At 49.6% G+C, this 13481-nt stretch overlaps 1 protein-coding gene and 1 long non-coding RNA gene across 33 annotated transcripts in view; one reads left to right on the top strand and one right to left on the bottom strand.

Annotated features, from left to right (window-relative positions):
* The window catches only part of SLCO2B1 (solute carrier organic anion transporter family member 2B1), a 50642-nt gene that overhangs the window by 16568 nt on the left and 20593 nt on the right, over positions 1-13481 (bottom strand). For all 32 annotated transcript variants that reach the window (XM_012096059.5, XM_060399430.1, XM_060399429.1 and 29 more), the window contains one exon: positions 10682-10872. In XM_012096059.5, coding sequence (XP_011951449.2) covers positions 10682-10872 — 191 coding nt within the window. The remainder of the gene's footprint in view (positions 1-10681; positions 10873-13481) is intronic.
* On the top strand, positions 178-12679 carry LOC121816701 (uncharacterized). The gene is made up of 2 exons (XR_006056378.2): positions 178-7721; positions 12227-12679. It is a non-coding gene; the product is annotated as an uncharacterized LOC121816701 (long non-coding RNA).

Genomic DNA, 13481 nt, shown 5'->3' with positions numbered 1-13481 from the left:
TCATTAACATCATAATAACCAACATGACCATGAAAATTCCCACAACCACCATCATCATTATTCTCATCATCTTAAATATCACCCCGTTCATATCACCAATTTCACCACCAATAAACAACCAAGGTTGGCCTTACTATTGTTGTTGTCTCTGGGAAGGTCACCAACCACCTTCACAGTCTCACAATCATTGTCATCATCACGGTCACTTGACCCTTTACGTCACCAGCAACAACATCATGATCAGAATCACTGTCATCATCGCTGTCTCTCCCGTCATTGTTATCCCTACCACTGTCTTCACCACAACCAGCAGCATCACCAGCTTCTATACAAGGTTATCACCACGCTACCTTCAGTTTTATATCACTCACGGCTGTCATCACATGGAGAGTCACCACGAGCAGGTACCTCCAGGGCCTGTCCTGTTCCATCCTGTCTGCAGCAACAGGAAGGGGTCTGGGTTGGGGGAGGCAAGAGGCAACAGCCCCCTTCTCCTCTTGGAGGAGTCAGACCACAGTCAGAGGGGATTGCTCAGCCCCTGGACCACATTGCAAGGAACCTCACAGCTACCCTGGGGTGTGCTCTTCCACGTGGGAGAGGATGGCTTCTGTGCAACTCCTGAGAAAAAGGTCTTCAATCCCAGAAAAGAGATCAGAGGTGATACAATTACAGTCTTCTGACTGCACCAAGGAGGGAAGGATAAAATGATAAATAACAGTTCATGGTTATTAAGCACTTACTATCACCCCAGTGCTGTTCCAATGACAAGTCCGTTAACTCATTGAAACCCCACAGCAACTTTCTTAAGAACAGTATAATCCCTGTTTTTCAGGGGAATAAAACTGGGACACAGAGAGATGAAGTAATTTGCCTGGTCACACAACTAGTAAGTGGTCTGGCTAGAACCTGAATCCAGATGGCTTGACTCCAGGGCCTGTGTGCATTTGGTCAGTTTACCCTAAAAGCAGGAGGGAACCAATGCTCTGAGTGACCCAGCACGGAGTGCTGCGTAGTCTACCCGCCCTGCTCCAATACGACAATGCTTTCATACAGCTACTATCACTGTGCACATTTTTATATGAGTAACTAAGTCTTAGAGAAGTTGCTACTGGGTCACTCAAATATAAGTGATCTAGTGAAGTCTGATTTTACTATATTAAAAAAAATTTTTTTAATTTATTTTTTTGGTTGCACTGAGTCTTCGTTGTTGTGCTCCAGCTTTCCTGAGTTGTGGAGAACAGGGGCCACTCTTCATTGCAGTGCCTGGGTTTTTCATTGCAGCGGCTTCTCTTGTTGTAGAGCACAGGCTCTAGAAGCATGAACTTCAGTAGTTGCAGCTCACGGGCCGAGTAGTTGTGGCACACAGGCTTAGCTGCTCCGTGGCACGTGGAATCTTCCCGGACCTTGGATCGAACCCGTGTCCCTTCATTGGCGGGTGGATTCTTATCCACTGTACCACCAGGGAAGTCCTGATTTTACTACGTTTTTATGTGCAGTCCGAGACGAGGATTAGAAGCAACAAGTTCCATGGAAGAAGACTGAAGCCCAGTGTGACAAGCAGTTTGGACAAGGCTGTCCTGGGAGGAAGTGAGTACTTCCTTGCACAACATCACCCAACTAGCACGGGACAGAACTAAGATTTAGCTTAAGCCTGCCTGATTTAAAAACACACATCTGATCCACCAAGCCTGTGAATCAGAGATCTGGTGCAGGGCTGGCAAAATTAGGAAGCACCATCGTGGGAGGGTGTGAAGGGGCCTGAAATCTGAGTCTTATTTTTCTGGATGAGGCACTGTGGATCTGTTATGCATTTCTGTCTCAGAGCTGTGCTGTCTGACGCACCGCTGGAACTGTGACTAGTCCAAACAGAGATGGGCCAGAGTGCAAAGTACACACTGCATTTCAAAGACTCAGTATGAAGAAAAGGAATGGAAAATATCTCACAATTAGTCTTTTATACTTATGATACGGTAAAATGGAAATATTTTAAATATGGGAGATTAAAGAAAATATTTTATTAAAATTAATTTCTTTTATGTTTGAATGCCATTTGGGCTTCCCAGATGGCCCAGCAGTAAAGAATCTACCTGCCAACGCAGGGTTTGATCTCTGGGTCAGGAAGATCCCTTGGAGAAGGAAAAGGCAACCCACTCCAGTATTCTTGCCTGGGAAATCCCATGGACATAGGAGCCTGGCAAGTGACAGTCCATAGAGCCACAAAGAGTGGGACATGACTCAGCAAATAAATAACAACTAGACCATTTAGAACGATGTTTGTGACTCATGTTGATATTTCTTTTGGACATGCTGTCTTAAGGAGAATTAGAAACTCTCCTTACTCCATTCTCAGGCCTCGCCTAGCTGTAGAAGAGCATATGGGAAGCTCCTGGGTCCCAGAGGGAGAGGGTGCCGCCCCAGGAATGGGAGTAAGAAGGGTGGGGATAGATTGATTTCTTCCCCATCTTCCTATTGGGGGTGGGACAGGCCCATCCTTCAGACACGCAGCATCTTGTGAGTTCCTTGCCTGGGGTTCCTTGTCCCCGAGTAAACAGTAAAAGCCACAGTGTCATCTGCTGCGACATGTGCAAACCCTCTGTGGTCTACACTGCACTTTCACATCCACCCTGTCATTTAATTCCCACAACAGTCTGATGGAGGGATTGTTACTGCACCTGCTTCACAGAAGAGGAAACAGAGGGCCTCCCCCAAAAGGGCACGTGTCATCGGGGAGCAATTGGCAGAGCAGTCTCCGTTACCACCCCCAGCACCATCTTGCCCTCTGGGGTTTGGAGACAGGAGGGGAGGGACAGTCCTTCAGGGGCTGGGGGGGTCCGGAGGGCATCCAGGGAAAGGTGAGTCTGAGATTGGATCCACAGGAAGGGAGAGGTTATTTGAAGCAGAGGCCTAGTACCAGCAGAAGGGTGGTGGCGGGAAGAGTGGGGTGTGGGAGGCGGGGGGAACCACCCTGACGGCGGCTAAGAGCCTCTCAGGACCATGGCAAGAGAGCCACCGCAGAAAAGCACCCCATCAACCTCTACTTGTTACAAGAAATGGCCAGACCCCAAAACCTGCCGGGGTTAACACTGAACAACCATTTCTCCTTTGAAATACTCACAAACTACTCTCTTTTCCCCTCCATAGGTTGTCAAATATATCTGGAAACCAATTAGAGATTCTCCCCCACTTCCAAAGAAACAATTTTAATAGAATGCTTGCCAATCAGAAATTGTCTCAGTATTCTTTATACTCTTTAAAACTCACTTTTCTTTCTAACACCTTGCTCCTCTCAAGAAAAGAATGTAACAGCAGATGGGTTCACTTGTCAAGCTTATGAATAAACAGTCACTGTTAACTTTGGTGGGGGGAAATGAACCTCTCAGGGCAAGAGTGGGGTGGTTCAGAGGGCCAGGCTGAGGGATTTGGGCTTTCTTCTGTGGGTACTGGGAACACTGACCTCCAGTCCCTGTCTCTGAGGAATTCAGAAGTTCCTTCTCCCTCCCCACATCTGTTTCTGAGGACTCCAGAGTGGGCTTCAGAGAATGACACATCTGGGCTGTGGTTTGCCCAGGTCAGCAGGTCTGGGATCTGGTCTGAACTTCCCCTCTTGGGCTGTGTGCTGACTGCTGCAGCCCGCAGGAGTCGGGGAGCTGTGTGTGGTCCAGCCCATGGGAGAGCTCACTGCCTGCAGGGCCTGCAAAGGCCAGGAGCTGTCCTTGGAGGAAGCTGGGTTCCTCGAAGGCGCTGGGGCAGGACTGGGACCCCAGCCCCATGGAGCCAGTGCTGACCCTAGTGGGTGATGTGGAACTCTCTGCCAGCCCTCAGCTTCCATCACACGTGGTCATAGGAAGCAGCCACAGGATGGCTGCTCAACTTGTACACACATACAAACACACACACATGCATGCACACATACACGCACATACACACATGCTTTAATCAGACAAATTCTACTTTTCCATGTTTTTATACCAGTCTTTTGAGTGAGATATAAATTGAGAAAGGGGTTCTACTGCAAAAAAAAAACAGTATTTAAAAACACTGGTACAGTCCAATACCACCAAGTTTTAGAGGAGGATACTGAGGCTCCTCCAGGGTTTTCTATTCAACTTATCTCCCACAGGAGGGAGATGGTGTTTTCTAGCAGAGTTCCTGGGCATCTGAGATTCTATGGGGCGGGGGGTGGGGGAGGAGGGTGGTGTGCTCCCAGCTCTCTTACATCCATGGGTTTTTTGCAATTGACCGTGTCTCTTTTCCTTGTGGCTACCAGAAAGCTCAGGACTAAGTGAGTGTTTCCATAATAGCATCTAAATTCGTCTCTCTTTCTCTTTCATTCTGATAACCTTTTGCTGTTATTTCGATCTTTCTGTGTCTTGGTCTTGATTGAGTGACTCAGCACAGGCCCTGCGACAGCTTTTCTGAGCCTGAATCCCAGCTCCACCTTTTACTAGCAATTCTACTAGGTTATTTTATCTCTCTGTAATTCAGACCCTCGGGTGCAAAACAGGGGTAAAAACTGAACCTATTTCATAGGTAAGTTACAGGAAATAAATGGGCTGATTAATACAAAGGGCGTAGAACAGAGTAGGCAATACAAGTTGGCCTATTTTCCACTCTCTTACTAGTACTGTACATGTATTTGGTGTGAGTCGCCTTTAAACCTTTTATGGAATATAGTGGAAGTAGGATATAGAAAAGCATCTAAGAAGAATATCAGAAAAAAAGTCATTTTTCCTTTTAAGAGCTGGCCTGATCCATGCCAAGAACAAGCACTCCTGGTTACTGAGACTGCAGGCTAGGTATTGAACAACCCACCTCACAACCTCGCCTCATTTCCTTTTACAACCCCCGCCACACGGATGTAGATGGTCTGGTTATTCCCATTTTACAGATTTCAGATTAGTAAGTGACAGAGTTAGACTTCGCATGCAGGCTGGGATGGTGCAGACAAAGCTGCTGCTGGCCTTCCTCCCTGCCACAGAGGGAGGTCTTAGACTCAGACACCAAGGAAATGCTTACATGGTGCATCCTGGGCCAGATCAGCTGGAGTCAGCTCTCTTCTCTAGCCTCAATCTCCTCCTCTATCATTTGGCAGTGTTGGACTACACCAGTGTTTTTAAAACTGGTTTTTGCAATAGAACCCCCTTCTCAATTTATATCTCACCCAAAAGACTGGTATAAAAACATCAAAAAGTATAACTTGTGTGATTAAAGTGTGTGAAGTAGAACTTGTCTGATTAAAGTGTGTGTGTATGTGTGAGCATAAGGGAGGAAGGTCCCTGGCCCTGCTGGGGAGCCCCTCTCTCAGTCTCCCTGTGGTGGCAGCCTTGGGGTCCTATGGGGTGCAGTTGAAAAGCCACAGAGCAGATCACCCCAAAAGACTTTCCATACCCAGTGACTGAGGAAGCTTGGATCTGTATCAGGACGGGCAGAAGAAGCCTCTCTTCAGCCCTTTGGGGCCAAGCCCTGCCCTTTTACAGACTGGTGCAGCAGGAAGTGCCGCTGGCCAAGCTCTGGACACAATCTTGACCCAGTCCCTCTGTCTGTAAGATGCAGTGACGGTTGAGCTGGATGAGGTGGGGTGAGGATCACAAGAGTGGGGTCACTTGGGAAGGAGAAGGACTCCTAAACCAACTGGGAGGGATCTGGAGGCAGTGCCAGCTAAGGAGAGACATTGGGCACAGAGAAGACCATGTCACCCGGCACCCAGCAGGCGCTGCAAGACGGAGCACAGAGTCTTAGGCCAAAACCATAACTACTTGGAAAAGTGAATTTTGGGAGTCACATAGCATTTGAGGCACAGAATCTTAAAGTAATGGAACACAAATACTTGAGAACCTACAACTAGCATAAACTTAGAACTTTAAAACCAGATAATATTAGAATCCCAGACTCTGGGAGATACCCTAAAATAATAGACATGGAGGCTCCTGGGAAATATAACAGAGGCCAGTGGTGCTCAGAGGGTCGGTGTGGACCTGCAGTCCCCAGGGGATCTGATTTCAGTCCCGGGCCCAGGACCAAGGGCAGCTCAGAAGGGCCAAAGGGCCAAAGGGCCTGGAGAGCAAAGAGGGCTGCTAGCTGAATGGGTCCTATAGCCACTGCCCATATGGGGCCAGATGACCTGCTAGGTGCACTTAGGAGACCTCTTTACCACATGGGCCCTGCAGAGCCGTCTGCCAGGAGCCCTGAGCCTTTGACAGGACCTTAGAAACTGGCTAATTGAAGACAGGGAAACAGAGGTCTAAGAGAGGTGAGGCCTACCCTGGTTCCCTTCTAGAAAGATGTCTGCGTAGCCACCCGAGCTCGAGGTCACAGACACATGGGCAGAGTCAAAGGGAGGGAAGCTGAGCTCCTGACGTTTCTGTACTGCCATGGCCTCCCCCACCCCCCACCTCATAGTTTTCTCTGTGGAGACTGTTAATCCCCTGCCCCCTGGCAGAGAACTCTGTCATTCAAACCTCAGCTGTGTTTCAGTCATGTTCCATCTCTCTGCACCTGGCCTTCTTTCATGACCTGAGAGCTCCCTGGGGCAGGGGCTGTGGGATGCACCCCACTGTCCCCCTGTGAAAGTGGTCATGTTACTATCAAACCTCCCAGAGCTAGCAAACTTTGTTCAGTCTTCTGCCTATTGCGTGGACAGACAGACTGAGGCCAGAGACCTCTGGGTCATACAATCCTTTCTATTACATACCACCATCTCCTGGACACCAGTAAAAGCTGCACTTACTTCTAGAAAGGTATTTAGAGAACCCCTGTGAGGGAGTGCTTGAAGGGGCTTCAGAAATAGCCTCCCCCTTGACCCTTCATTTTCTCGTGCCTGTTTCTACTCTCTGCAAAAGATACACGACCATGTCGAAACACTTGGACTTTCACCTAATTGGGCCCTTCCTCCTGGTCCATCCACCTCATCAGTGGCCTGAGCACACTGGGCAAGCCCACGCAACTGCAAGCCGAGGCAGCCTCAGCAGGGGGGGGGAACAGTTCCTCCCACTTCAATATTTATTACCTGAGAGCTGCTGGAAGCAGATCATCATGTTCTCGGCCTTCGGTTCTTTTTTCAGAACCTCTCACCTCCTTCCCTCCCCACTCCCCATCCCCCATGTGCTGACGAATGAATCTAGACAGTCAGACAGGTTCACAGCCTAGGAGCCAGGGTTTCAAGGCATCACAGAGACACAGCTCTCAAAATGAGGATCTCTGCATCACAGCAGCTTTGACTCAAGAAATCGTGTGTTCTCAGAATCCAAGGCACACAAGACATTGCTTCAGGAATCTAAACCCAGTGTCTTACACAATAGAACAGAATGGGGAAGTGACTTGCTCAAGGTCACATGACCGAACAAGGACATATGACTGAGCCCAGCCTAGCCTAGTCTCACCCTTGTTTCTTCCACCTATTCCACCCCATGGCCCAAGTAGCACTTCTGTGTTCAGATTTAATACCCAACTTGGAGATTACCCATAACTGGTAACCAGTCTCTTCCCTTCTTCTGTGATCATCCCTGCTTCTAAGAACTCTTCTGCAAGTTCCAGGAATTTCATCTCATTCATATTTTGGCCTGAGCTAGGCAGAAGCGGGAAGGACCATCTGTGGTTCCAAGCTGTCTTCTTCCTTTCCCTGAAACTGATCTCTCTCCAACGCCTGCCTCCCCCTGCCTCTGAGCCAGCATCAGCCCTTCGCTGTCTCTGGGATGACTGACCCATAGCAGAGCAGGATACAGGTCTGTGTGTTTCCCTTCCTGCGTGGTGCTTTGAACTCATCCCCACACCCTGCCTTACTGCAAATGCACCAGTTCCTGCCTGGACCGACGCCATAGCTGTCACATCAGTCTTCCTGTCCCCAGCTGCTCTCTGCACATCTTCCCTTGCCTTCCAATCCTTTCTGTGCTAGCACCTGGTGATAAAGCCGCAGGACTTCCTCCAGGGCTATCCGCTGCTCTTGAAGCTGGCAGGCAAGGCTTTAACTGTTCTGGCCCCTGTTGGCTATCCTGACATCAATTTTCTTTAGTCCCCCAGCCCCATGTATACACCCTTTGCTTCAGCAGGGAGTGGGCAACAGAGTGGTGTGGGTGCCGTATCAGACTGATTTGGGGGTTGAATCTCAGCTTTTCCAGCAGAGGCATTTTCAGCCCTTCGTCTTAAGCCCAGACTTTCTTGTTCTAAGAAGGAGACACTATCTCACATTATGGCAAATGTATTCAAATGCACCAACCTGCAACATTAAATTGAATTATTCTTGCTGCAAAATATTTGACAGGATTTTTTATAAATTGTCCCTTTGAAATTAGAATTACTTAGCAACAACTAACTTCCTTAATTTATGATTGTTTGTGGTTTCTCAAAATTCTGGCACAGAGATCCTAAAACTCCTGTAAACAAGGGTGCTAAGAAAATCTTTTGTTCTAATATTCAGCCTTTGATCCTGGTTCCTGACCCAGAGCTCCTAAGAGCTTTGTAATTTCCTGAGTGGTAAGAGCATCTGACACTGAGCCCCTAAATCCCTTGGCATTTCCTGGTGATAAGAACATCGTTTGTTTTAATGAGGTGACTCCACTGGGCTCCAGGTTAGGGCTGGTCACCAGAAAGACCAAGCCATGATTGGAAGCTTGGAACTTTCAGCCCACCACTGCAACCTAATTCTGCAGAGAAGGGAGAGAAGCTAAAAATAGACTTAATAATCAATCACGCCGACATGATGAAGCCTCTATAAAAATCCCAATAGTATAGGGTTCAGGGAGTTTCCAGGTTGGTGAACACAGCCACGTGCCAGGTAGGCAAAGCACCCAAACTCCACAGGGACAGCGCTCCTGTGCTCAGCACCCTCCTAGACCTCGCCCTAGGCATCTCTTTATCCGGCTGTTTATCTGTATCATTTATCATATCCTTTATTATGTAATGGAGACCTTCCCTGGTGGCTCAGAGGGTAAAGCATCTGCTTGCAATGCGGGAGACCTGGGTTCAATCCCTGGGTCAGGAAGATTCCCTGGAGAAGGAAATGGCAACCTACTCCAGTACTCTTGCCTGGAAAATCCCATGGATGGAGGAGCCTGGTAGGCTACAGTCCATGGGGTCGCAAAGGGTTGGACACAATTGAGGGACTTCACTTTTTCACTTTATTATGTAATAAACTGGTAAACAAGTGTTTCTCTGAGCTCTGTTAGCAGTTCCAGCAAATAACCAAATCCAAGGAGGGCATTGTGGGAAACTCTGACTTGTAGCCAAGTCAGACAGAAGTTGAAGGTGACTTGGGGGCCTCCTACTTGTCTGCAACAGGGGCAGTCTTGTGGAAGTGAGCCTTACCCTGTGACATCTGATACTGTAGACAGAGGCAGGATGGAGTTAGGTTGTAGGACACCCAGTGGATGTTGCAGAGAATTGATCAGTGTGGGAACAGCCCCACACATCTGGTCACTGAAGTATTGTTTATGTGTTTGTGTGGGGGGCGTGGGAGGTGAGATGTAAAGGTGAAATAGTATTTGTCTTTATACACCCAGACTTGGGAAAAGAGAAAATCTAACGCACAAATTTTCAGAATATAATAAGTGGTGAATATAATGAAATGTGTATGAGCATTAACGAAAAATGAATGAAGCTGACTCTAATGACGTATAATTGAGCTTTTATAAGGCTCTTCCATTTTGTCATTTTTCTTTTGTATTTTAGAGCCAATGTATTATTTCTCGGGCCTCGTGTTTTTGTGGGCCCCTGGGAAACGTAGAGAACCCTAGGCCAGAATCCTCTCTCCTGTCCAGTGGCCTCACACAGTCCTGCCTTCTCCTGTCACGTGTGACCTTGAGCACATCCCTGCACCTTCTGGGTCTTAGGATGGTCCTCTGAGGAGAGACAACCTGCCCCAGGAGCTGAGCAGAATGGTTCAGCGAATCCCCTTGCAGCACCCAGCCAGTTGTTACTTATCTAAGAGCCTCTGTCCTCACTAGGCTATGCCTGTTTTAAGGGTGGGGCTCACATGCTGAGCCCCGGGGTCCAGCCTGATGCCTGGTCCCCAGTGAGGCACTCAATAACTGTTTGTCCCCTCACTGTCCCTGAAAAGGCCCTGGTCATTTCTACAGCCAAGTCCTTTGTCCAGGCTGTTTCCCACCTAGAATGGCCCTCCCCGTCCTTGCCACGCTTCCACACAGGCTTCAAAGTCCAGTGGACTACCCCTCTCCTCAGAGAAGTCTTCCTAGACCCTCCTGTAAGCTCTCCACCTCCTTCCAGTTCTCAGCACTGCTGTAGCATTTCACAATCTACTAAGCACGTTCAGCGACAAGCAGAGGCAGTAGGGTAGTGGTTAGAGCGAAGGGCATGGGCTCAGACAGGCTTTGGGTTCTGCTCCCAGCGGTACTTAACCATGACACACACTGCCATAAAGTTGAGAAAGTCAAGGCCCAGGAAGGTTCAGGGACGTGCCCAAGGTCACACAAGACACACCTGGCAGAGCCACAGCTGATACCCAGATCTCCTTGGGTGGGTCACTTGTGGCTCTGGCCCTCGATCCCCTCAGCTGCGGAAGGGGCTGGGGAGATGCACCATGCAGGAATGCTGGGGAATGCAACAGCATGGAGATGGCTTTGGAAGCTGTGGCGTGCTGTGCCCAGGAGAATGGAGTTGAAGGTTATACTGGAGGACAAGCATGTGGGGGCTGGAGCTTCGGTTAGGGTGGGGCAGGGAGGGGGCTTACCTTGCTGACAGGTAGGTCTGAAACTTCCAAGCCCTTTCGCCGGAAGCGAAGCTCTTGCTTCTCCTTGGGCATCTCCTTGGGGAAGAAGAAGTAGGGGATGGCGGCCAGGGCCACTGCGCCAGCCGAGATGAGGAAGCCCAGCCACCAGGCACCCACCCATCGGGGGTCCTTTGAGGTCAGGTTGATGCCACCTGGAAGAGAGCGTGTTAGGAAGAGAGGCTGTTTCCCACCTAGAATGGCCCTCCCTGTCCTTGCCACGCTTCCACACAGGCTTCAAAGTCCAGTGGACTACCCCTCTCCTCAGAGAAGTCTTCCTAGACCCTCCTGTAAGCTCTCCACCTCCTTCCAGTTCTCAGCACTGCTGTAGCATTTCACAATCTACTAATCTACAGAATGGGCTGTAGCTTCTTGGCCACCACTCTCGGACCAGCCTCTGAGGTAGGACGTGACCTGGGCCGGGGTCGGGAGATCTGGGTATCAGCTGTGGCTCTGCCAGGTGTGTCTTGTGTGACCTTGGGCACGTCCCTGATCCTTCCTGGGCCTTGACTTTCTCAGCTTTATGGCAGTGTGTGTCATGGTTAAGGTCATGGACTTTGGAAATGGCGTGACCTTGGGCAAGTTACTTAACCTCTTTGTGCCTTGGTTTCTTCCCCTGTAAAGCGTAGATGCTAGTAGTACCTACATCATAAGGCTGATGTGAGAATCATAGGAACTAATACGTGTAGACCACTTAGAATAGTGTTGGCACATAGAATGTCGACAGCGTTTGCTCTTTACTTACTGTTACTTTTGAGATTGTTATTAAACTGATGGCTAGAATGATCCTTGGGGTTCTCAGACCTGCATGATGGTTAAAATCACAAGGGGTGTGTATCAAAACTACTCAGCCTTTTCCAAGATCAACTTAGAACTGCCACCGGATGGGGTGGAAAGGTGGCCAAGGAATCTATAACTTTAACAAGTTCCCTAGGTGATTTTGAGCCCCATCTAGGTATAATCAGGACAAGATTAACTCAGATATGGGCTTCCCTGGTGGCTCAGGGGTGAAGAATCTGCCTGCCAATGCAGGAGGCACAGGAGATGCAGGCTCGATCCCTGGGTCAGGAAGATCCCCTTGGAGAAGGAAATGGCAACCAACTCCAGTATTCTTGCCTGGGAAATCCCATGGACAGGCGAGCCTGGCGGGCAACAATCCATGGGATTGAAAAAGAATTGGGCATAACCTAACGAGTAAACAACAGTCCCAGATGCGCCTCCCTACTGGAGTGCCCATCTCTGCCATCAGACCTCTTGACCCCAAGGCTGAGTTAGGTACCTCCTTCTTCAACTGCCACAGCACCTGTAAACACTTTCTAACAGTACGGATGCATGTCGACATCAACCCCCTGAGTGGGGCTGGCTCCCAGATTCTTTGTCCTGAGCGCCTCTGGAAGCGGGCCCAGAGGACACAGTCAGCGCTCAGCAAAAGCATCTGGAAAAGCGGGGGTGGGGTTGGCTTTGTGCAGTTTCCTCCTCCGCTTATTGTTCCCCCATCTTCTGTTCCAGGCTGGTGGGAATTCACGCACACCCATCTCAGATCTTCCGCTTCTCACATGCTGGTCTGGGCTTGCAGTGGATGTGACCCACCCAACCAGTGAAATCCCCCAGAGAGAAAGACGGAGTAGAGAGACAGCGCCTTGGTTCACAGTCCACAGGAATGCCATGTCTGCCTCTGAAGGTGTCAGCGCCACCAGGATGATGTCAAGAGAGCCAGAAACATACTCCCTTCTCCTGAACTGGGGTGTGTCTGGGAAACTGAGCCCTGACTTTTAGGACTGTTTCATCAACGGAGAATGGAATTACAACCAGAGACCATGCTGGGCTCCTGGGCCCAGATTTCTAGAAGGAAGGGGGTTGGGGCAGGGCCACCCCTAGTGACTCCTGTTCAGAGCTGCCCAGACCTATCCTGACTAGAGGCACTCTTGGGCAAAAGCTGGATAACGAGAAGCAGAATCTGCCTGTCCGTATTCTTGTGCATGTGCCCCCTGAGGCTTCCAGGGTTGCTGGAAAATCTCCAAGTGAGGGATGGGACATCTGAGCAGCAGGATGCGGCAGGCAGAGCTGGGGGCTTGGAGCTGCTTGGTGTGACCAGCAGGCAGCTGGGACGCCACAGTGACCTGTTCTAGAAACAATCCCCTCCCACTCCCCACAGAACGCCAGAGCTCTGAGACCCCCAACACTCCCCCTTCCTGACTGTCTTTGAACCAACTTCAGTTCTACACCTTGGCCCACCCTGACCACCACCTGGATCAGAGACCCCTTTTCCCCAAATGGTGCCCTCAGCATAGATGGCCAAGCTTTGAGGTGGTCAGAACTTGAAGAGTGCTTAGAGGTCACCCTGAATTTCCCCTCTGAAATGGCCCAAGTTACTGAGTCCTGCTCCAAAATTCTCTCCATCATGTCAGTGTCTTCTCTGGGTCCTGAAGTCTGTCCCCCATAAAGGTGGGAGCACCCCAGAGACCAAGAGAATACATGGCCCTGTCTGTCCTGTAGTGTATCTGAGCAGAGGGCTGAGGGCCTGGGGTCGGGGGAAGTCAGGGTGGAACTAAGTGAAGGCTCATAACAACAGTAGCAACAATTGCAACTCTCCATCTGATGGCAACTTCTGGCTTATCTCCACATTCTCACTGCATTCTGATTGCAGCTTTGGGAGGTGGACAGGGCAGAGAGTATCTCAAAGATGGGGAAGCTGAGGCTCAGAGAGGTTAAGAGGCATGTCCCAGGTCAGTGGGGTTGCTGGGTCCTCTGGTTCAGCGTCCTC

This window comes from Ovis aries, chromosome 15 (genome assembly GCF_016772045.2).
Source record: "Ovis aries strain OAR_USU_Benz2616 breed Rambouillet chromosome 15, ARS-UI_Ramb_v3.0, whole genome shotgun sequence".
NCBI lineage: Eukaryota > Metazoa > Chordata > Mammalia > Artiodactyla > Bovidae > Ovis > Ovis aries.
The sequence above is the reverse complement of the archived record's forward strand: the minus strand, read 5'-3'. Positions and strand labels throughout refer to the sequence as shown.